Source organism: Propithecus coquereli, unplaced genomic scaffold (assembly GCF_000956105.1).
Source record: "Propithecus coquereli isolate 6110/MARCELLA unplaced genomic scaffold, Pcoq_1.0 Scaffold98, whole genome shotgun sequence".
NCBI lineage: Eukaryota > Metazoa > Chordata > Mammalia > Primates > Indriidae > Propithecus > Propithecus coquereli.
In genome coordinates, this window is record NW_012156173.1 from 174197 (window position 1) to 196941 (window position 22745).

The following is a 22745-nucleotide window of genomic DNA, read 5'->3' on the forward strand; positions in this document are numbered from 1 at the left end:
TTAACTGGGCTATTTAAAAAATAAATAACAAATAAAAATTAGTAAATAAAAATTGGAAAAACAAACCATGCCTGAGACGAAAGGAGAGAACAAGTAGAGTAACTAATTGGTAAACAAGGTATTGGGTATACCTTGACTGTTTGTTACTTTTACAACATTCAAAGGAGAAAGGGGAACAATGTCCTAAGGTGAGGATTATTTTCCATGCCATCAATACTCTGAGGCACATTTCTTATCTGAAGCATTAAGGAGGCAACACTGAATGACATAATGCAGCACCTCTTTAATAATGGGTGTCATAGCAAACAGGTGAATTAAATTTACACCTTGTTTTTCATAGACCTTCAGGAAAGACAAAGGAGATGGTAATTATTCAATGAATATAATGCTGAAAGGAACCAATGCTTTCACTAACCCTACCCCAGTCTCATTCTCTGAGGGAGATGTGTGGCCTTTGGGGTCTTTCTTGCTGCTTTTCAGAAAGTGATTTCCCGTTTGTTTCAATTGACCAGGTGCCCGAGAAGAACCCACCGTTCAGCAGGCACAGCGCCGGTCGGCTGTCTTTCTGTCCTTTAAGTCTCCAATTCCATGTCTGCCCTTGCGCTGGGAGCAGCAAAGCAAACTTCTTCCAACTGTTGCTGGAATTCCTGCCAGTAAAGTTTCCAAATGGAGCACAGATGAGGTATATTTTATCTTCTTTGTCCGCCAGGCACGAGACACAGGAGTACTGGCTTAAGGAGTGGTGGACATATTGAGCATATGTAGGGTTTAATCTTTTTTTTTTTTTTTGTGAAAGAGAAGATATTATTCTGAGAAAAACACCTAAAACATAAGAGGTTAAATGTTTTGAACCTGTAGCATTTAGATTCTGACTTTTTTTTTTAACTGGAAATTGTGATATTATTTTTGACAGGTTTCAGAATTCATACAGAGCTTACCTGGGTGTGAAGAACATGGAAAGGTATTTAAAGATGAAGTAAGTGTTCCACTAAACTGCAATATGTTACTTAAGGAGATCAAAGCACTGAAATGTAGCGAGTGGTGACATGTGTTGAATTGTCGGAGTCGGGATGAGATAGGCTATGTTGAAATTGATAAATTGATGCATAGTGGTCTAAAGGCAGCGTTAATCAGTTGTATCAAAATGTCCTGCATAAGACGAGATGCAAAGGAATGTTTGTAAATACTACTTTATGATGCCCCATAGCAGTGAGACACGAGACTCCTTATTAAAAAACTCACAAAACTTAGTAGCATGCCTTGATGTAGTTTATAGCACAGAAAGAAACCAAAGAAATAAGCAACATTTCATTTTTATAATAAAGTGAAATTAGTTCCCATTATTTTATTTTCAAACATCTTTCTTAACACCAAGGTTAATTCCATTTGATGCTTATAATAAATAATATTGCCATTATTGCTAAAAAACAATCCCTTAAATCTTACACATTTAGCAGTAATGTTTATAACAACAGGTATTTATCATAGTCTGCTTTGGGAAGATTATTTTATTAGTTGTTTTCAACTACCTCTCCAAAATTTGGACAAAAGGCATGATTAACAATGATGTCACCTACATTATTCTAATGAATAAAAAGGTTTGCAATTCTAACTACACTAGAAGCAATATGCTGTTGGAGTATGGCAGGAGACCCTTTTCACTTGAGAGCTTTAAAATAAGCCACTTGCCTGTCATCTCCTCCAAGCTGAGCAGTCAATTATCACTCTGATTTTGGCTCTGCGTCATACTGCCAGAAGGCAGAAAGTAGGTGGAAAGTAATCTCAGAAGGCTTTCTCCAACATCTGCTGTCTGCAGTTATACACATACATACCTTGTTTGCCCTACCTGTAAAGCTTAACTGTTAGAATGTCACACTTTCAGTTTCATTGCAGGAGTATACACAAAGCTAAGAATCCAGCCAGCAGTCATCAGTGTCATTGTACTATTAGATCTAATTTATGCTTTAGATGAATGCCTGATAAAATGTACAAAGATCTGATTTTCAACAGCCTTTTTCTGATTTATGTTCTTATTGCAGAAATGTTTTATCTTTCTAGTCTATCTTTAACACATTAACTGCCATGTGAATTGTATTTAACTCATGCTAGTTTTGAGCCCAGGGCCTCATGAAGCATATGTAACTCACACGTGGGACCCGCATGAACTATTTTTCAAGTTGCATGTAACTCATGCATAGAAAAAATAGAAAATAACAAATTTTTTCATTAAATTAAAATCATTTTGTTTTTGAAGTTTTTATTCTGTTTTTGTGATAAAATACTGTGGCCCCAAGGAAAAATATTTTTTTTCTATTGCGGCAGTCAATGTGTTAATTAGCAATTATTCAGACTGCAAGTTTCTTTCCCTAAGTCCTAAGTATCCTCATGGACCACTCTCAATTAATTTTCTATTCCTGAACAGACTTAGACTCACATGGAGTGATGTTACTTTTTCTTGGAAAGAGTCATGTAGTCAATACCTTTGAAAATGATAAAGCATTTTTGAAAATAAACCTATAATCCATATATTTTATAAGTTCTGGTTTTGATTCTGTTGATATCTAGATAATCCATATAGGTTTGCTCTATTATTTAGATTAAGTAAGATTGAAGTTTAAATTCAAAATAATATGCTATTTCTTTGAATAATTTTTTTCATGGCATACTATCTTTGGAGGTACTTCTCAGATACCAAATATCCTCAAAGCTAGATCCTTCTTTGGGAGAGTGGAACAGTTAATGTTCTGTCTGCTACGTATTATTCATTCATCTTGTAAACATTTGTTACATGCCCACCGTGTGTATGTTACTCTGTAATGCTGTGGTGAGAAGGATGATTCAAAAATAATAAAACAATCATCGCTTTCAGTGTCTCATAAGGTCAGTGGATATTGGTTTCAAGTCCTAGAAGCAAACAGTAATACAAATCTAACTGAAGTCTTGTGAATTATCTCTAAAAGGCAAAATACAGGTATTCAGATAGGCTGTTACGAGAAATCTTTGACTTCTCTCTTACACACGCCACATTAATCTGTTAAAAATCCTGCTGGGTGTATTTTACAAACACAGAAGGATTTTGACTAGCGCTCTACCCTCACCACTACCAGCCTGGTCTGAGCCACCGCATCTCCCAGCTGGATGAACACAATAACCTCCTAACGGGCTTCCCTGCTTCTTCTGTTTTTGCTCCTCTCCGATCTTCTCCCAGCACAGCCAGGGTGATCCTGCTGAAACAGAAGTCAAATCATATCACTCCTCTGTTCAGATCCTCCCAGTAGCTTCACATCTCAGTCAGAGGGAAATCGGAAGGCACGAGGGCCTGCTGTCTGACACCTCGTTACCTCCCCTGCCTCCTTTTTTACGCTGCCCCGTGCAGTTGTGCACACTCCTCCTTGCTGCCCTCAGATTGTCCCGGAGTGCTCCAGCTCTGCCTTCCACCTGCAGTGCCCTTCCTCCCGACGTCCATGTGGTTCAGCCCCTCTGCTCACATGCCAACTTCTCCATTAGTCTTGCCCTGACTGCCCTGCTTCGAGTGGCCCCTGCCGCCCATCTCCCCAGCCAGCTGTCTTTTCGTAACACTAATCACCTTCTGATTTACTAATTAATAGGCTTGTATATTGTGTTTATTGCTCATAATCTATCTCCCACTACTGGAATGTAAACTCTACAAAGAGTTTTTGTTTGCTTGCTTGCTTGTTTTTGTTTTATTGGTTTTATTCTCGGCTGTGTGCCCAAGCCCAAGAAGAGTGTTTGAATATAATAGATGTTTAGTACGTTTTTATTGAGAAATACCTTTACACTCTGAGAAAGACTCATTCAGACAAAGCGCGCGTCACTGTGATTTAGAGATGAAGCATTGGAAAAGAACCAGTAGTGCACAGTGGAAAGGTCAGTGAAATGGAAGGCAAGAGCTCCTCAGTTCCAAATTCTTTGTCCTCGTTTTAGGCCTCTAGCAAGACACCTCATCTATGGAGTTAGATCAGTGTATATGCATTACAGAAGCACAGAAACAAAAAGTAAGCCTAGTAATACACTGCAGTGGTCACTGTTGTTAGAATGTACTTTCTAAAATTCACTTCCTTCCAATCGAGGCCCGTCCTTACAGCCACACATCAGAGCAACCTGTACGTTTTAAATAAACTGAGTTTGGCACTAGCCTCAAGACTTTTTCTGTCTAGTGTGACCTTATAAATAATAATCCACTAAAAATTATCCTTCTCATCTCACATTTAACTTCATATCCCAGCCCCTCAATTCTCCGAATGTTCTTTTCATCAGTCGTCTTTCATGTTACATAGTTTCAGAAGGAGACTCGGTTGGCTGCTACAGCCCTTGGGAACGGGTGTATTAGTTGATGTTTGTTGTCATTAATGACTTAGAAGACTTCTGTCAGGCTGTCCATCCTACTAAGGCCTGCCTTGGTCGAGTGAAGTGTTCGTAGATCTGCCTTTCTTCCTGACCTCGCCTTATCAGTGGGCTGTCACAGCACAAGCAGATGAGACCAGAGCAAATGTTTCCAAAAAACAATAGAGTATTTCTCATACCTGCCATTTAACTGTGTTACACTAGGAGATTAACATTGGAATATCTTTCCTTCTAGTTAGCAAGATTTTTTTTTTACTGAAGTTAGCAGACTTTTTCCCACATGATTGTTACCCGAAGTTGTATAAGATGACTGTAGTTTTTACAGATTAAGTTCATAGGCAGTTTCTATGTACAGGTTTTTCATATATACAGGGGAGAGGAAAATCCTAATAGCTGCCTAATTCTATCAGCCTTTGTTTAGAGAACTGTTTACAGAATTTAGAATCGTATTCGTTTGCTAGGGCCATGTTGACAAAGTACCACAAATTGGTGGCTTAAATGGCAGAAATTTATTGTCTCACAGTCCTAGAGGCTGGAAGTCTGGAGGAGGATAGAAATCAAGGTGTCAACAGAGTCGCCTCCTTCCGAGGGCTGTGAGGAACTAATCTCTTCCTTCCAGGCCTCTCTCCCTGACTTACAGGTGGTGTTCCCTCTTTGGGTATTCACATTGTCATCCCTCTTTGTGTGTCTGTCTCTGTGTTCAAATTTCCCCTTTTTATGAGGACACCAGTCATATTGGATTAGGTGCCTACCCTACTCCCCCGTGACCTCATCTTAACTAATTATGTCTACAACGACGACGCAGTTTCCGAATAAGGTCACATTCCGAGGTATTGGGGGTGGGAGCATCAACATATGAATTTGGGGGGGGTGGGCAGGGGGAGCACAGTTCAATCCGTAGTGGGGTACACTGCTGGCAAGGTTTCTGATGTACTCGAAGACAGAGAACAAAAGTGTGTTTTACTTTTTGTTCAAAGTAGGAAAAGTGAAAGAGAGGTGAATTAATTTTTTTAAGGTTGTGGGGTGCCCCGCGAACTGAAAGTCATACAAAAAGACTCTGTTCCTTTGTTCTGCCCACTAAACCACACATCATCTTCGTGTTCTATCTTTAAAACTCAAACGTATGTGTTACCTTTGAACGTCTGCAAAATAGTAGCCTATATTCTCAAGAAACAGGTTTTTTGTCTTAAAGGAGTCTGAGAGAGAGGAAGGATCTTTCTCATGCTTTCCCAAGTAGTAGAACCAGCCTAGAGTCTGCAGCTCTTAACACCAGTCACATGTTCTTCCAGCTACGCTGTTGAGTAAATGATTTTCTTCTGTATGTGAAGACTAATTGTGACCACACTAAAAATAAATACTACCTTTCTGGTTTTTTTTCTTCATGGTGGAAGGCTAATTCTGAAAAAAAAAAAAATTGCTAGCATGTAGCCGATATATTTGCCTGAATTCTTTTATGTCCACAAACATTTGTGTACATGTTATCTTTTCTAACTTAAAAACCTACCATGGTACGAACTGGATTTGGGGCACCCACCCCAGATTTTTCCATATTCTTCCTGACTCCACACCTTATTCGGGGCAATCACGGTAGGTGTGAGCACTTCCATTTTCCTATGTGGGGTTGATTTTTTCAGATGGATGCATTTACCTTGCTCCCAATCCACATTTGGGTGTGGAGTTGTAGAAAAGAAAGGCCCACATATCAGGAAATATTGTTGCACATGTGAACTCCTATGCGTGCCTTTTTAGTGTGGCTATACAGAAGGGAGCTGGTAACTTATCCTGGAATATTTCCTACCATACTATAGCTGATTAATCCACATTCTTTTTTTATTCCCCCCGTTTTAGCAAATTGATGGAGAAGCATTTCTACTTATGACGCAAACGGACATTGTTAAAATTATGAGTATTAAGCTGGGCCCTGCTCTCAAGATTTTCAATTCTATCCTGATGTTTAAAGCTGCAGAGAAGAATTCTCATAATGAACTTTGAAGATAGTGAATTCTGAATACTATCAGCTTTCTGCTTTAAAGCTCATGTTTTATTCAAAGCACAAGGACGGTTGTAACTCCTAAGTGAGAATTCTCCAAAACTCAAAAGAGCAACACTATCGGATTATTTATATTCCTCGAGAGACAATATATATGAATTCTTATGAAAGTGCTTGAGCTTTTAACCAGGTACTGTCTAACAACAGTCATCTTTTGGTTCTGTTCACTGAGCTAAATTTATCTTTGTAAATCTTTTTGAGGCTGGGGGGTGGGGGGAAGAGGGACTTCATTAATTATTTATGGATGGGGGGCAGAGTAAGAACTTTGGCATTTTGTAAACATTGTTGAATTCTCTTTCATGTACACTTTCTTTTTTCAATACTTTCGGAAACCTTTTTATATAATCAAATTTCAAATTAAACCAAATTAGTCAAAACTTGGCTAAGTTTAGCCAGTGGGACTGTTATCTGTATTGTTAATTTTGTGCCATATTTTGAATTGCAACATTATGCTAAGTATAACTTTGCAAGTCATGATATTGCCTAACTGCTTGTCATAATTTGTTGAGGCTGAATAGTTGTAAAGATGACTTTTCTTTGAATCAGTGTTTTTTACTTTTGCACGCATTATGAAATGTTAAAACAAATTACTTTTCACCAGCATCTTTACTATAATTACCAAAAACATGTATATAAAAGAATGGAATCGAAAAATAAAATATATAAACATAAATAAATTAGGTAGTGTATTTGAGTGGCATCAGTCTCATGCATCGTGGTGCCCGTGTGTTTACAAGAGTCAGATCGTATCAGAGGAATATTGGGGTATGTTTGTGAGGATCTTGAACTATTTATGAGATGATCTTGAGCTTTTCCTCTAATTGTCATTGAAGTAACTGGGGTGCTTTACAGAGACCAAAGGCTCATTCTGTCGATAGAAACACTAATCTGTAAAGAGCTCTGTCTCAGGTCTTGCATTGTCCTCCAAACCCAAAGGTTTTCTTCCACGAGTGTCTAGATCTTACTGAAAAGACAAGGTGTGAAGGAACAACACCAGTCGATGCAAAATCCTAAATGCTCACAGATCAGGATGGTGATTTCCCAAAGCAATTAATTATTCAAGAACCTCCATTTTGGAAGGATTCCTTTTTCTGTAGAATACTTTGCCTCGATATATAAGCATACAAATGCACTTTAAATGAAAACCCTTGATTATAACTGATAGCTGGTAGTGTTTCTTTTGCAAGAATGCGTTTCTAAAGCAAAAGGTAAATTATTTTGTTGGTCTTTTGATGTACTTTCTATTTCCAGGATTGGATATTTATTCGAGGACTATTTTAAAAGTAGAAAGTAAGTTTGTAGCATGCTGTCTGAATTCTGGGGAAAGTTCCACCTCATTCCTTAGTTGCTCTTGTTTTTTCTGATGTAGGACTTCCTTGGATGTCCCCTGTTAGAAGTCTAACAGCAGTAGTCCTTTGCATTTGTCATAACTCAAGGTAAAACAGGGTCAGTGACATCTGAAGTGTCCCATACATTTCTTTGCATGAATCTACTTAAATAAGTTTTTTTGTTACTGTTTTTTTTCTTTTTTATGTTCAGAATTTGTACATTCAAGTTGCACTTGTTATATCTGATATGAATGAAATAAAATCTTAATTACAGATACTTTTTTACATATGTATGATTCTTAAGAAAGCTTGTCAAATAGAAGAGGCAGGACAAGAACAGGAACGACATCAAGTATGGGCATTGGATAGCTATGTAATGAATCTGTAGGATTCAGAATCATTTGTCAAACTATATCCCAAGATGATGTGATGTGTGATAAAAAAAATTACATTGTTGGGTCACGTAGGATTCATTCCCATTGGAAATTTTTCCTATTTTAAAGCATACACTGTAAGGAAAGAGGCTTTTAAATCTTACTGAAAACATCCACTCACTCTAAACAGTATTTTATGTGGCATAGGCAAGGCATTAAGCATCCTTGGGGTGGCACGGGATTCAGTGTACCTCGAGAAGGGGAAAACATTCGCCACTCCATCCGTGGGATATAGTCTGAGTTATAGCAGAGGAAATAGGGAACCGCGATGGTAGGAAGTTCCCTGAAATGAGAGAAACAGTCTTGGGGTAAGACAAAAGGGAGGGATGGGAAACGTGGACTTTGATAGGACCTTCCCATTTAAAGGCATTTTTTTTTTAATTTAAAACACTGTACAAGACAAGTGAAACCCATCTGTAGGTTGGTATTTGTCCCCTTGGCTGCCATTTTAAAATACTTCTAGATCCAGTGGACTTAGCCCCCAAAGAAACAGGGTATGTTAGTCAAGCAATATTGAATATTGGGCACGGGGATTAGGTACACCATCAAAAAAAGATAATAAAACAGATGTGAACCTGCCCTCAAGGTCAGCTCTTGTTTGTGTCATGTTTGGAGCCAAACTTCACTGCAGTTTCTCTGGGTCCCCAACTGTGTCACTCTGCCCCAGCTAAAGAGATGCTCATTAAACTTCAGCCATACAGACGTGTCCCCTTAAAGAAAAGAATCTGTAAGAAGTTAGTAAACTCATTTGGGAGAAGAGAACTAAAAAAGATGTGGGGGATAATTTGGGGAAATAAAGGAAGATTTGCAAAGAATTAAAGGTGCATCCTAGTGAAAAGGAAATGGCCACTTTAGGAGAACTAGTTTATGCAAAGGACACATGCCCAATGGTTACTCACTCTGCTTATCCATTGGAACGTAAGTAGTTAATGAATAGTCATTGTAGAGATTAGCAACTGTTCTTTAATTTCTTTCTTCTTTTCCTTTTTTAGAGTCGGGTTCTTGCTCTGTCGCCCAGGCTGGTGTGCAGTGGCACAATCATAGCTCACTGCAGCCTTGAGTTCCTGGGCTCAAGCAATCCTCTTGCCTCAGCCTCCTGAGTAGCTGGAACTCTATGTAAGTGCTATCATGCCCCCAGCTATTTTTTTTTTTTTTTTTAATTTTTTGTAGAGAGGGGATCTTGCAATATCATTCAGGCTGGTCTTGAACTCCTGGCCTCAAACGATCCTCCCACCTCGGCCTCCCAGAGTGCTGGGATTACAGCATTTCTTGTTATTTCACTGACGTCAGCATTTAATGAACAGTCCTTATAGAAAGGAATCTAGCATGCTATTATTTCAATGATAACATATATTTTGCAGTATTTCCAGAGATAGGTAGGGTAAAAATATTTCTTCAATAATTCATGTGACCTCTTCTTAAACTTTTTTTAAAAATTTAATTTGATGAAGTAATCCCGGAAATGTTCATCCCATTGTGATGCAGATATTAATACTTAAATCTCTTTTCAGTCCCCCAAAGACCTGTTCTATCTTTCAAAACTAATAAGTAACATACATATTTTGATAAGTAACATCAAGGGCACCTTAAAACTGTAGTTTTGTAGTTTTTTTCCTTGTGAAATACTTGGAAAAGAGTGAAAGTGCATTGAGTCTTCTTGGACCCAAAAAGCACTTGTGCAGCCATTTGTAATGGCAGAACAGATAGAATTATAACCTGGGGCTCTGGGCATAGCCAGTCAGGCATGCGGGACAAGTCATGTGTCCTTAGGGCGCGAAGCAGTAGCAGATGAACACAGGTCACAGATGTCTGAACCTGAGTCAGCAAGACCCGCCAGCAAAGAGGCGACCTCAAGAATGCAGCCCTTGTTCTCAACAGTTGATTCAGAGACCAAATCTCCTAAGGCCAGGCCGGTCATCTAGGGGAAAGAGGAACTGAGGAGGATGTGCTCCTTCTTGAAATGTTCAAGTTCAAAACATTTCCAAGCAATGTCCAGACCAAAGACGCTGCCCACAGGCCACAAATGTGTGCAGCTCCTGGGCTTTAAATCTTTCAAAAGTGAGCAAGTGTAAGGTCATACCCTAATCGCAAAGATTGGAGTAAATGTAAAGTACAGTGTCTTTTAAAAAACTAAATAACCTTTGAAAGTATAACCTTGACCATGGAATTTCTAAGAACTCAAATCAAAATACCGTAACAGCTCTTTAATTAAGTAGCATTTTATTTCAGAATTTCACACAGAACTTAATAGCTAAGTGTAAAGATAGGCCTTGAAATTCATTAGCTTCTGTGATAACACAATGATTTTCTAATACCTACCTCTTACCACAACCCTAAATCAAAACAATTTTTTATTAAGTTTCAGCTTTCCCACAGGTGAATTCTGATACAATATTTGGCATGCTTTTAAGTGACTGGGTGTTGAAATCCTACTTCCCTTTCCTTTTCTTTCAAAGAGGAAAAATAGGGACTGTGCACATCAAAAATCAATGTCTCTAGAAAGCTGAGGGTTTGGGACAGTCTTCTTGGACACTCAATTCCAAATACATGAAAGGCTGCCACTAGAACCGCCAAGGCTGTGACACAGTCGTCCACCTTTGTGAGCCTCTCTTTTTCTAAATATAAAGAAAATTCGCAGACCTCGATGTTGAAAGGGTTTTTAACTTCTAACACGGGCGTGGACACTTGTACCTGAAAGAAAGAATGGAGTCACTGTCTTGATAAACAAAATAGCCAAGTAATAAAACATACCTGGACTTAATCATGATATTACAATAAATAAGCTTGTTGCGATTTTATATATTTGTAAGTATGGCAAAACATACTTCAAAATAGACCACCATCCTGCTTTTTAATAAATTATGGTAAGACGATGTAAAATGTCAAACTAATGGCCATTAACAGACTGCATACCTTCTCATTCACAACGACAAAAAGACTGGGGTCATCCCCAAAAACATGTGGGAGGAGTAAACATGTGGCTGTCATCTTCATATCTGTCAAAGCAAACGTGTTTACAGTCAAAGTAAGCTTTTAGCAATTGTAAGCAAAGCTAGTATTAAAACATCTGGATTTTTTTTATTGTTACCTTCTACACAGAACAAACTAGGCTTCTTGGATCAGTGTTTCACAACCTTTTCTAATGAAACATTCAAAATTTCATGTCTGCTCTCCAGATCAGTGCCAGAAGACAAGAGTTCTGCACTCTCTGTCCATCAGCCAGGATGATTTTACTTTGCTTCGCCTTGTGATTTATATCATAAAGTTAACAGGTTACTAGTTCCCTAAATACAATTTTACAATATCGGGTGCACTTTTTAAATCTATACCTCTACTCCTCCCCCTCTTTGAACAATTCTTTGTTTCTCACCTGTTGTCTTCCATAATTTTACTTACTACCAAAGCAGAGTTTTTCTCAATATCCTGAATTACACATACAACTGAGACCAGATCACCCCACCTCACAGGTTTACTAACGTTTCAACATGTCTTCATCTGTGTACTGTTTCATTTTTTCTTGCAACGCAATATTGATTGGATTGTCCACCACTGAAAAAGAAGTCAGTATATTTTCTGAATAGGATTCCAAAATGTGCCTTGTTTTCTTATAAATATCTGTTCTTGTAAGAAGTTGGAATTCTCTGAACATCTGATAAGAGAGGAAAGAAATAGATACATTAGATCACAAGAAAAGCTAATATATAGAATGTAAGGAAGTAAATAACTTTAGAATTCTATTAAGCTTTGAATGCTAGTTTCAAAAACATACTAAATATTTTAGAAGCTTTAGAAGAGAAGTACAGACGTACGATAGGGGAGGAGAAAAAAAAAATGAAAGCCCGAAGTGAATGGGAAAAGATAAATAATGGACATGGCAGAATTCTAAACCTAAAGAATTAAAACCTTGGATGTAGGCTCCAGTAAGGATTGATTCCAAAGTATATATGCATACATTGGCTGTTTGGGTAACCCAGCTGAGATTCTAGGTCAGGATCTTACATTTCTTTAGGTAAACTACATTGTTATGTTTTGGCAGCATCCAAAGAAGAAAATATTAGATTTTAGTAAGCAACCCTTAAAAAATAGCTAACTATAGTATCCTACAGGGAAAGGGGAGTGCTTTAGAGACTGTAAGATCAGACCAAGGTAAACAGTGAAAAAAATACAAATATGTACAAGAGATTTGACTACATGGTCAAAGCGAAAGCAGTTCGCTTTAGAGAAGCCCCTATACTGGAAACTAACTTTTTCTACCACTGCTTGAATTCTCCCCCCTTAGAGAATTCCACCACCACCCCTTTTTTGACGGAGTGGCGCTAACAAATTATTAGCCCCCATACTAATATGAATTAATTTAATCATTGCTTTCCCCTAAAACTATAAAGAACAGTTACATGCTACCCACTGGGCCTCCCTGTTCCTGGAATATTTTGGTAGATCATAAATTGCCCAGAGATTAGTTCTGAAAGTGAAGTTGTCAGAAAGCTGAAGTGCACATTCTCAAAAAGGCACAGTGGCTCTGTTAGCAGGCAGCCCTCAGTGGACGACTAATCTAGATTAATGCCTTTCGAAAACAGTTTTCTCAGCAGGAAGACAAGAAGTGAAGCATGAAGAAGGTGATGAATATTCCACTTTTCTGGGCCCATAATCTAAGAATTTCTTTTTAACTTTATTTTGAAATAACTTCGAGTGTACATAAAAGTGGTAGAAAAATACTAAAGAGAGCTCCCAAATGCCCTTCATGCAACTTCCCCCAATTTCTGATCCACTTGAAAAGAAGTTGTAGACATGACATCCCATTACCCCTTAATACCTCATTATGTATTTCCTAAGTACAAGGACACTCAAAATCAGGAAAATCTAATTTACAGATCCCGTTCAAATTTGCCAGTTGTTCTAATCATGTTCCTTATAGGATCTAATGCAGGATCACATGTGAGATTCAGATACCATGTGTCTTTAGTCTCCTGCCTGAAACAGCTTCTTCATTTCCTTGACATTTTTGAAGATTCAAGGCCAATTACTTTGTAGAACATTCCTCGATCTAGGTTTGTATGATGTTTCCTCACAATTTATGCATTTTGGGCAACAATGTTGGCAGTTCTCACTGCACCAGGAAGCACAAGGTAGTGTTTGGCCCCAGTATTGGAGATAGTAACTTTACCACTTGGTTAAGCTTGAATCTGCCAGGTTTTCCCACTGTAAAGTTAATTATTAATAATATATAATAAGTATTGTATGGGGAGATACCTTGCATTTATGTAAATATCTTGTTCCTCATGTATTAATAACTTTCTTCCACCAGATTCGGCATCCATTGATGATTCTTGCCTGAACCCAGTATCACTAGGATAGTTGCCAAATGGTGACTTGTCTAATTCCATTCTTTCTAAATGTATTGGTTGGCTTTCTACTGTAGGATAGAGTGAGTGTTTTCTTCCACATTTATTTACTTATTCATTTATTTATATCAGTACAGACTAAGAAATTACTATTTTACCCAAATAGTTAGAAATCTGATCCTTTCATTATTTATATTAATGCTCAAGTTGCCCAGATTTGGCCAGTGGGAGCCACTTCAAGCTGACTGCTGTGTCCTCTTGACACATCCCATTGGTCCATGAATACTTTTAAATTTCTGGCATTACACAATATTTCAGGCTCATCTTGTGTTTTGGGGAAGGGGTTTGTTTGTTTGTTTGTTTTTTGCCCCAGCCCCGTAGTCAGCTATTTCTCTAAGAGCCCTGGTTCCTGTTAATGGAGAATGGCATTTAGAAGTTAAAATTTCAGCCCCGGGTGTGCTCCTTGCTCTAAACTTTCACATAGAACAAATCTAGGAAATAATAGTTGAATACACATAAATACACGCAGACCTACAAACATCTGTAACTTTGTATATCTATATATAAGTTAAATATCTACATATAAATATTAAAAACCATGCATTCACATTGATACTTTCAATTCCAATCCAACACCACATGGCTTTTTCTAACCTTACCCTTTCCATCCTTCTCTTAGCAACAGTGAGAAACCTGCCTCCCTTTATCCTCAATGTATTTCCTTATTGGTACAAACTCCCCCATGTCCATGTAGTCAAACTCTCAGCTGTGAACGGTCAGGTCAGCCACAGAAAAGCACCCTCCTCTCCACAACCTCCGATTTTGTTCTGCAGATTAATAACCTTAATCCTTTTTCTTTTCATTCCTCAGATTGGATAATTTCTATTGATCTATCTTCAAGTTCACAGACCCTTTCTTCACATTGTTCAATATGCTTTCAAGCCCATGCATTGATGTTTTCATTCAGATAAACGTTTTTGTTCAATTCTGAATTTCAGTTTAGTTCTTTCTTTATACATATTCCATTTCTCTGCTGAATTCACTGCTCTTGCCATGTTCCTCACCATCCTGAAGCAGCTGGCTGGACAGGATGGTGGCATGGCCTGTTGAAGACTCAGGTACAGCACCAGCTAGGCTGAGGCAAGGTTCTCCAGGACTGTATAAGCTCTGAATCAGCAACTAATGTATGGTGCCATTTCTCCCACAGCCAGGACTCACGGGTCCAGGAATCAAGGGGTGGAAATGGGAGTGGCACCCCTCATTATTACCCCTAGTGACCCACTTAGTAGGGTGTCTGGATTAAATTGTGTTCCTTTAAAGGGTGTTAAATTTTGTTCTGACAGTTAAATTACTGGTAGATCCTCTGGTCCTGTCGGACTTGATTTTATGATTTGTTTGGGCAGTTCTATTTTGGTGTTTGTCCTAGTCCTAGGGAATGGCCCTGGCTCGAGCCTAGGGCATGGTTTTTGCATTGACTTTCTTAAGTCTGAAGTGGATACCCGAGTTGCTCAGTGGGGTCTCTCCACTCTAGACCAGAATTCTAATTGTCAACACTGTGGGAAATCTCTGTGCTCAGCCAAGGACCCTTGTGGATCCCTGTGTAGACGTCTGCACCACCCCGTCCTCCAGTGCCCTGTCCTGCAAATACGAGCTGCCTCCTCGCTCCCAAACGCCAATCTTTTCCTGCTCAACTAAGTAGCACCTCCCTATTCTGCTTGTCTCCCAGCGTTCTGTACGAGGAGCTAGAAAGTAACCCTGAAGCAGGAAGCTGAAGCGCAGCTTACGTGTTTCCCTTTTACCAAGGATCACAGCCCTGCCACGCCTGCTGTCTACTGCCTGAAAGCAGCGGCCGTGGCAGAGTCCAGTACCTGCTACTCCATTATGGGGATTCTTTAATGTTTTTATTTTTTTGAGATTTTATTAGCAGGTAATTCTTATGCGACTCACTTAAGGTTCTTTTTTTTTTTTTGCATCTGCAGGGATCTTGATTATAATTCACTTAAGAGATTGTAAGAGATGATTGTTGAAATAGTTTCTCAAGAAAGTAAAACTTACAGTAGCTCAAAGAATTTTTTGGAAAATATAGGGAAGCATTTAAAGTTGTGTTTGGTATTTTCCTCCTCTCTCCTCAGCCTCCTCCTCCTTGCCTTGCCCAACATCCAGTAGATCCCAGTAATAAATTCCTAGTTGATGATATTTTAGGAAGCCTAATAAAGTGGGATTTTACATTTTTAATTTTTACGTTTTCTGTTGAAAGAAAGTTTTTCGGGGGAGGAGGTTCGTGCCTACGAAGGTGATGGAGGGTCAGTGTTAAGGCTAGGACCACGTCCCACCCAGCCGCTTCTCTCCTGCCACCCCTGTCTCCACCAGCTCCTAAGCGCCCATTGTTTTCACGATGGCAGTGCCAATAAGTGGTGGGAGTGGTTTGGTGCAGGAGCAACTGCCCTCCTCTAGGGATTGTTTGTTAAGTGAGTATTTGTAAGTAAGGTCAAATTGGCTTTTATTTTAAGAAGCAAAACAAGGGTTTTATAAATTGGAAATCCCAGCTGCATGGGGCTGAGTTAGGGAAGTACTTCCTGGAGAAACCAAAATTGTTTCATTCTTATGTTTAAGACAATCACTAGACAACTCTTTTCAATAAGTACAATCATTACAAAAACCATACTCCTATCCATATTTTGGATATGAAGGGTGAAATACCTGAAGGAGTGGGCTGGGGGAAGCCTTACAGCCTTACAGATGCCACAGTGAGAGACCACAGCAAAGCATAGGGACACCACCTTTGTTCTGGAAACTCTGCTTCTCACTCAGGCCACAGAGGACCTCGGTTGGAAGGACCTCTCCCCACCTTTGGTTCTTTGAAAGGCCGCTTAATTTAGTCCATGTATTAGTATTTTTTTTTCTAGAGACAGGGTCTCACTGTGTTGCCCAAGCTGGTCTCAAACTCCTGGCCTTCATTTGTAGGCTGCACTCCAATGCAGACCCCTAAGGCTGAGACTTCAGTGACCAAAGCGGCCTTACTAACCATCCCCTAATCCATTCAGCATCCAGAAATCAATATTGCATTTCTGTGTCACTCTCAGTACTCTGCTAGGCACTTTTAGAACTATTGATATTTAAAACATGCTCCCTACATTTATGGAGTGTATAAGCTATCGGTTTGACAGGTTTTTGCTTTAAAGCTATATTTCGTAGGTCTGTCAATTTGGCATACTTTTCTCATAGCCAGAGGCTGCTGGCTATTACTGTTCCTAACAACTCAAAGATTAAGAGAAAACAAGCAAAAGCCAAGAATGTGTCGCTGAGAGGATTAGATAGATTAATCCATGTAAAGCACTTAGAACGTGCTGTAGCCTAGTAGTAAGCACTCAGATGTTTGCTATTGACATTATTATTAAAATAATTTGGGCAAATGCTTATTCCAGTTTTTTTTTGGAAGATAAATGTAAAATGTTTCATGTTTAATTTGGTCGACTGCACCCACAGAATTCCTCTATGAAATGTGTTCTCAGGTAAAAATTTGACTCTTTCTTTACATACCACAGCTAAAATTATGCTAAAACTATGCTAAGACCCTTGAATGGCCACCTTAAGTAAACTAAATGGAAGGGTATTTGATTTATCCATTAAACTTCATATATTTTTAAGACCACTTTATGGGATGATTTGGGATCCTAAAGGAAATAGATTTTAAGTAAGGTTGTATACTAATAGTGTCTTGATAAATTGTCCTAGTTTGATTGTCTAAAAACATGCAAAGGGAAAATGATTCACACTGTCAAAATACCCTTAAGTAATGATCCCCCGGCCTCTACAATCTGTCCAGTAACAGGGAACTCCTTAGTTCTGCAGGCAGCCAGTGCCTGATGTCTGAATATGCTTCCCGAAATTCTTACCAAATGGTCCTAGCTGTAGCCCCTTGGGCCTCACACTCTACTGAGACTCACGCCCACTGTCTTGCTAGTTGTCCTGTTACCACTTCAAGAGGAAAGAGGAAAAAATCAGTTTGGACACTATATTCAGAGAGAATTAGAAATGAATAAAGATACCAGCCGGGCATGGTGGCTCACTTTGGCAGATCAAGGCGGGAGGATTGCTTGAGCCGACAAATCTGAGACCAGCCTGGGCAATGGTGAGACCTTATCTCTACAAAAAAATAAAAAAAACTAGCTGGGCATGGTGGCACATGCCTGTAGTCCCTGCTACAGGCTACTAGGGAGGCTGAGGCAGGAGGATCGCTTGAGCCCAGAAGTCTAAGGTTGCTGTCAGCTATGATGATGCCACTGCATTCTAGCCCAGGCAACAGAGTGAGACCGTATCTCAAAACAAAAAAGATACCTGATAAGGGCACTTCAAGAAAGGAAACAGTTTAAGAATGTCCTTCAGAGGTGTTCTGCTGCCGATCATCTTTCTTCTTATTTCCAAAGTCTGGCTCATCCTCTTGTCAATTTCTGTCCAGTCCCTTTCTGTTTTCATATATTCTTGCTGGAACCAGTTAATATGTTCATCTACCTCAGAATCTAAACAAACAGCTTCTTCCTGCAAAATATTTTTAAAATATCAATCAATTCCATGTTTCAAGTGGTAGTTTGATACTTGATGAAAACTGGAATTACAGGCTGTTACTGCACACTTTTAATAACTCTCTCCCGAGGTGAGCATCACAATGTGTGGCTACACTTGGCCTTGAATGTGATTAACAAATGGACAGTCTTTCATGAAAACAAATTAGATAGTTAATTACTTACTATGGAGTTATAATCTGTTCTCTTGACAGATCTAAAAGAATTACTTTAATTCCTACATTACCCTTTTATATGGAAACCTAGATTATCCAGAAGGTTCACACTTAACAGGAATGTTGTTTATTTCTATGCATTCAAGTTTTTAAAGGACAAAATGTTAAGAAGAGAAAAAAAGTTTCTAAATTAAGGTTTTGTTATTGCTATTACCTATTTTCTTTTTAAATGCCTTTTTATACTTTCAGTACCATGCACCATATAATTCAAGTTCAAAATAACAGCAGTGGGAATTTTGTGATGCTGAATAATCAACTATCAATTAAATTCACTATACATTTGGGTACATTGGGTTGGATTTGGGGGGGTGGCTAAGAAATACCTCACATAATCTTGTTGAAAATCTAAGACAATCAGCTTTGAGAAAACAAACAAAAATCTTGCTAGAAAAATTAGTTGAGAGAACCCTCGGCTGAACTGCACTTGAATGAGAGTTGACCAATTGTCTAACTGACCAGAATGTGAGCAGATGTCACCTGTAAAAGATGAAAAAGATGGTAAGGAACCTAAAATGCTCTTACATCCAGGCTTTTACAAACACGGTTAGGAAAGCTCCAGGTAGACTCACTTTCTGTGAACACAGGACATAGATAAGTGAACAAATTCCTAGAAAAATATAATTTATCAAAACAGGTTAAAAAGAAATTCCTACGATTTTACATAAATTTAATTACAAGATAAAAGTCTTTCCACAAAGAATATACCAAGAAGGACCTGAGCGTTTTACCAACAAAAACTACTTAACTTTTTAAACAGAGTGTTCCAGATTTATGCAAATTCTTTCCAAAAATAAAAAGGAATACTCTCCAACTCATTCCATGAAACCTTTATGACACTGATCCCCAAACCTGAAAGAAGAGTATGAGAGAGGAAAAGTGCAAGTCACCCTCACTCATGAATCAAGTTGCAAATATAAGGAACAAGGAACTACTCACTTTGAGTTTATCCCAGAAATGCAATGGTGGTTTGGCATTGGTAAGGGAACTGAAGTCACCTAACAGGAGATATGATTGATTTACCCTTTACATTTCACATACTATCAGACTGAATCTTAATGTTGGGCCACTCTTATAGAAAGATTTGGGGCAGAAAAGAAGTAGGTTTTGAGAAATGTGGTGTGTTAACAGTTCTATGATTTACTTGGCTTACCTAAATATGTGTAAATATATACTGCATTAATCAATTAAAAATAAAAAACATATGATTTCAAATAATATAGAAAAAGCATTTTATAAAATTCCACATGCCTCTATTATTAAAGAAAAAAACTTTTGTCAAAATAAAAAGAGACATTTTTAAAACCTGTAAAGTTGTCCATCAAAAACCTAGAGCTAACATAATTTTTAATGGTGAAATTTTAAGAGTTCTCTTTAAAATTGGAAACAAAATAAAGATGCTTTATTACATTCTTATTCAGCCTTATACTGGAGATTCCTAGACATAGTAGTTAAGAAAGAGAAATAAAAGGTAAAAAAATTGGAAAGATAGAAACAAAATTGTCATTATTCATAGACAACACGATTGTTCAAGAAAAAATTCAAAATGATGCACACATAATTTGTTATAATTGAGAGAGTTTTTCAGAGCAACTGAATATAAGATCAATATACTAAAACATACTAACGAACTGAAAATATAGTTTTGTACAATTGCAAAAAAAAAAAAAAAACTGCAAGGTACCTAGGAAGAAAACTAACAAAAGATGGGTAAGACTTTTATGGAGAAAATTATGAAATTATTGGAAAATATTAATGAGACCTAACTAAGTTGATAGGTCAACCATGTTCACAATTAGAAAGATGCAATATCATAAGGAAGTCACCTTTCTCCACGTGGAGCTATTGATTCAACAATATTTCTATCAAAATCTAAAACCTATCAAAAGCCAAAAAATTTTCATCAGAATTTGAGAAGCTGATTCTAAAATTTATATGAAACATTAAAAACCTCAAGAATAAACAAGGCACTCATAAAGAATAATAATAAGGTAGTGGTGGGAAAATAGCAAGACATTTTACCATTATGAAAGTAAGAAAAGCTGGTATTCATGCAGAGATAGGTAACTTTAGCAGTACAACACAGCAGAGCTTCTAGACACAGCCATGGAAACAAGAGAGATGGCATCACAAATCCCTGGGTTAGAGAAGGGCTATTTTATAAAAGGTGAAAGCATCTACATGGTTTAAGAACTTAAATGTTAAAGGCAAAACTTTGAAAAATTTTTAAAGAATATATAGGACTATTTCTTATCGCTTCAGCGTAGGAAAGGATTTCCTAAAAGCTCTGATCATAAGAGAAATGGGTGGTAAATATAACTACATTAAAATTACAACCTTGTCTTTCTTTGTCAAAAGACACCAAAAGAAATTTAAAAGGCAAGGCACAAACTGGGAGAAGATATTACAATAGACATCATTTGTAAAGGTGTAGAATACAGAATATCTAAAGGATTTTTACGAATAAATAAGAAAAAGGGCAACCTCATAGAAAAATAGGCAAAAGACACGAACGAACACTTTACAAAGGAGGCAACATGAATATTTCATAAATATATGAAAAGATGATCAAACTTATAAATAATTAAAATGAAAATTAGAAGCAAGTGAGACACCATTTTATTCCCAATAGATTGGGGGGAGGGAGAGAAGAAATGAAACCATAACAAGTGCTGCTCAGGGAGCTTACATGGCCATAATCATCCAGGAAAATAATTTGGCACTGTCTTACAAAGTTGAATATTTGCATACCCCATGAGCCAGCAATTCTATTCTTAAGTATAAATTCTTGAAAAAAGCTTCACACACGCACCAGGGCACACATACGAACATGATTGCAGCAGCATGGTTCATAATGACCCAAACTGGAAACAAATCAAATGTCCCTTAACAGGAGAATAGCCAAACAGACTGTGCTGCCTGTCACAACAGATTATTAAACCAACAGGAAAATGAATAAACTGCACGGCTCAGCTCAACAGCCTGGATGAATCTCAGAGACATTACATTGAGTGAAAAAAAGGAAGTTATCAAAGACAACATATAGTTTTCTTATCATTTTGTAAGCCTCAAAGACAAGCAAAACTAAACAATATATTCCTTAAGAATTCATGCATTTGCGACAAGATCATTTATTTAAAAAACAGGTAAATGGTAAACCTAAAATTCAGAGTAGTGGTTACTTCTAGAGGCCAATAGTGTTGGAAAGGCAGGCGATGGGAGACAGGAGCCACGTGCAGTGGTACAAGCAGTGTTCCAATCCTAAAGCTGCATGTTGGGCTAACAGTGTTCATTTTGTCTCCATAAATTACATATATGCTATATAGATATTCTTTTGTATGACTCAAATGTATAGAATGACAATTTTTTAAATAGAAAGAAAACATCTTGATTTTTTTAAAGTAAAGGAAAACATATTTTAACTATATAAACAGCTTTCCACTATTGAAATGTAGTGGAAGTTCTGTAATTGCTGATACTGACATTTAGAGACTCCTGTCTGCATGATGTACTGCTTCCCCCCAAATCATCACCAATCATGAAAGCTGAAAGCAAAGTTTCTAGGGAACCTCTACCTGATTGGACTGATGGGACTGACACGATGCTGGTGAGTTGTAGTCTAGACTGCAGTGACCCTCCTTATTAGAAGGCTGCATCAGAATTTAAAATTCTCACCCTTTTAATGATTTATATAGTGTTAGATTTATATGTTATTAGATATATTGTTACCGATTTATATATTATTAGAACTAGAAGGAACTTAGAAATTGTCTGGTCCATGCCTCTTACTTTACTGATGAGCAAATTGAGACCCTTCAAAGGGAAACTGATTTTCCCAAGCACAGAGATGACTGAGTGTGGCGTTCCCATTAGGGTAGCCCCCTACTTCTCTAAGGAAAAGGACAGCCTTGTCTGACAGGCTGATTTCCTTAGTAGTGCACATTGAAATGAGGGAGTTAGTGGATGAGAAATGTATGAATCTTACAGAAGAGCAGCTGCAGCAAAGTCGACCGAGGGTGTCTGTCTCAGTAGACTAAGATAGTTGGGGGCATACTCAAGAAGGAATCAAAGGAAGAAGGAAATGAGCAGGAAAGAGATCACTCCTGGCAACGAGTATGTTGAAGGGGAGTGTAAAAGTCACCGGTGAGATTTGTGACATCAAAGGAATCAGCATAAATTAACCAGAACATTAACTTGAGCTGGATGCAGACAAATTGGATAAAGAGCTTCTGCTATGCCTCCTTTACCACACCAGCTCTGACAACAGAGGGCGGTCTCTGCTCCACCACAGTGGCCTCCTAGGGAGCTGGTTGGAATAGCAGAGCTCAGTTCTAGCCAACTTTTAGTCCAAGCTGACAGCTGGAACACAAATAAGGAGGAGAATATTTCTAAGTTAGATTTTAACAGAAGAATAAGACTGCTTTTGGAGTA

General features: G+C 38.1%; 2 protein-coding genes across 2 annotated transcripts in view; one reads left to right on the forward strand and one right to left on the reverse strand.

The window, feature by feature from the left end:
- L3MBTL3 (l(3)mbt-like 3 (Drosophila)) overlaps positions 1 to 6403 on the forward strand; it is a 105833-nt gene extending 99430 nt beyond the window's left edge. The window contains exons 20-22 of the mRNA XM_012665163.1: positions 513 to 682; positions 914 to 976; positions 6214 to 6403. Of these exons, the coding sequence (XP_012520617.1) occupies positions 513 to 682; positions 914 to 976; positions 6214 to 6357 (377 nt within the window). The 3' untranslated portion in view covers positions 6358 to 6403. The remainder of the gene's footprint in view (positions 1 to 512; positions 683 to 913; positions 977 to 6213) is intronic.
- A 4180-nt stretch (positions 6404 to 10583) lies between these two features.
- Positions 10584 to 22745, reverse strand: part of SAMD3 (sterile alpha motif domain containing 3) — a 41781-nt gene continuing 29619 nt past the window's right edge. Inside the window, 4 exon segments of the mRNA XM_012665164.1 lie at positions 10584 to 10868; positions 11091 to 11173; positions 11655 to 11826; positions 17858 to 18058. Of these exon segments, the coding sequence (XP_012520618.1) occupies positions 10584 to 10868; positions 11091 to 11173; positions 11655 to 11826; positions 17858 to 18058 (741 nt within the window).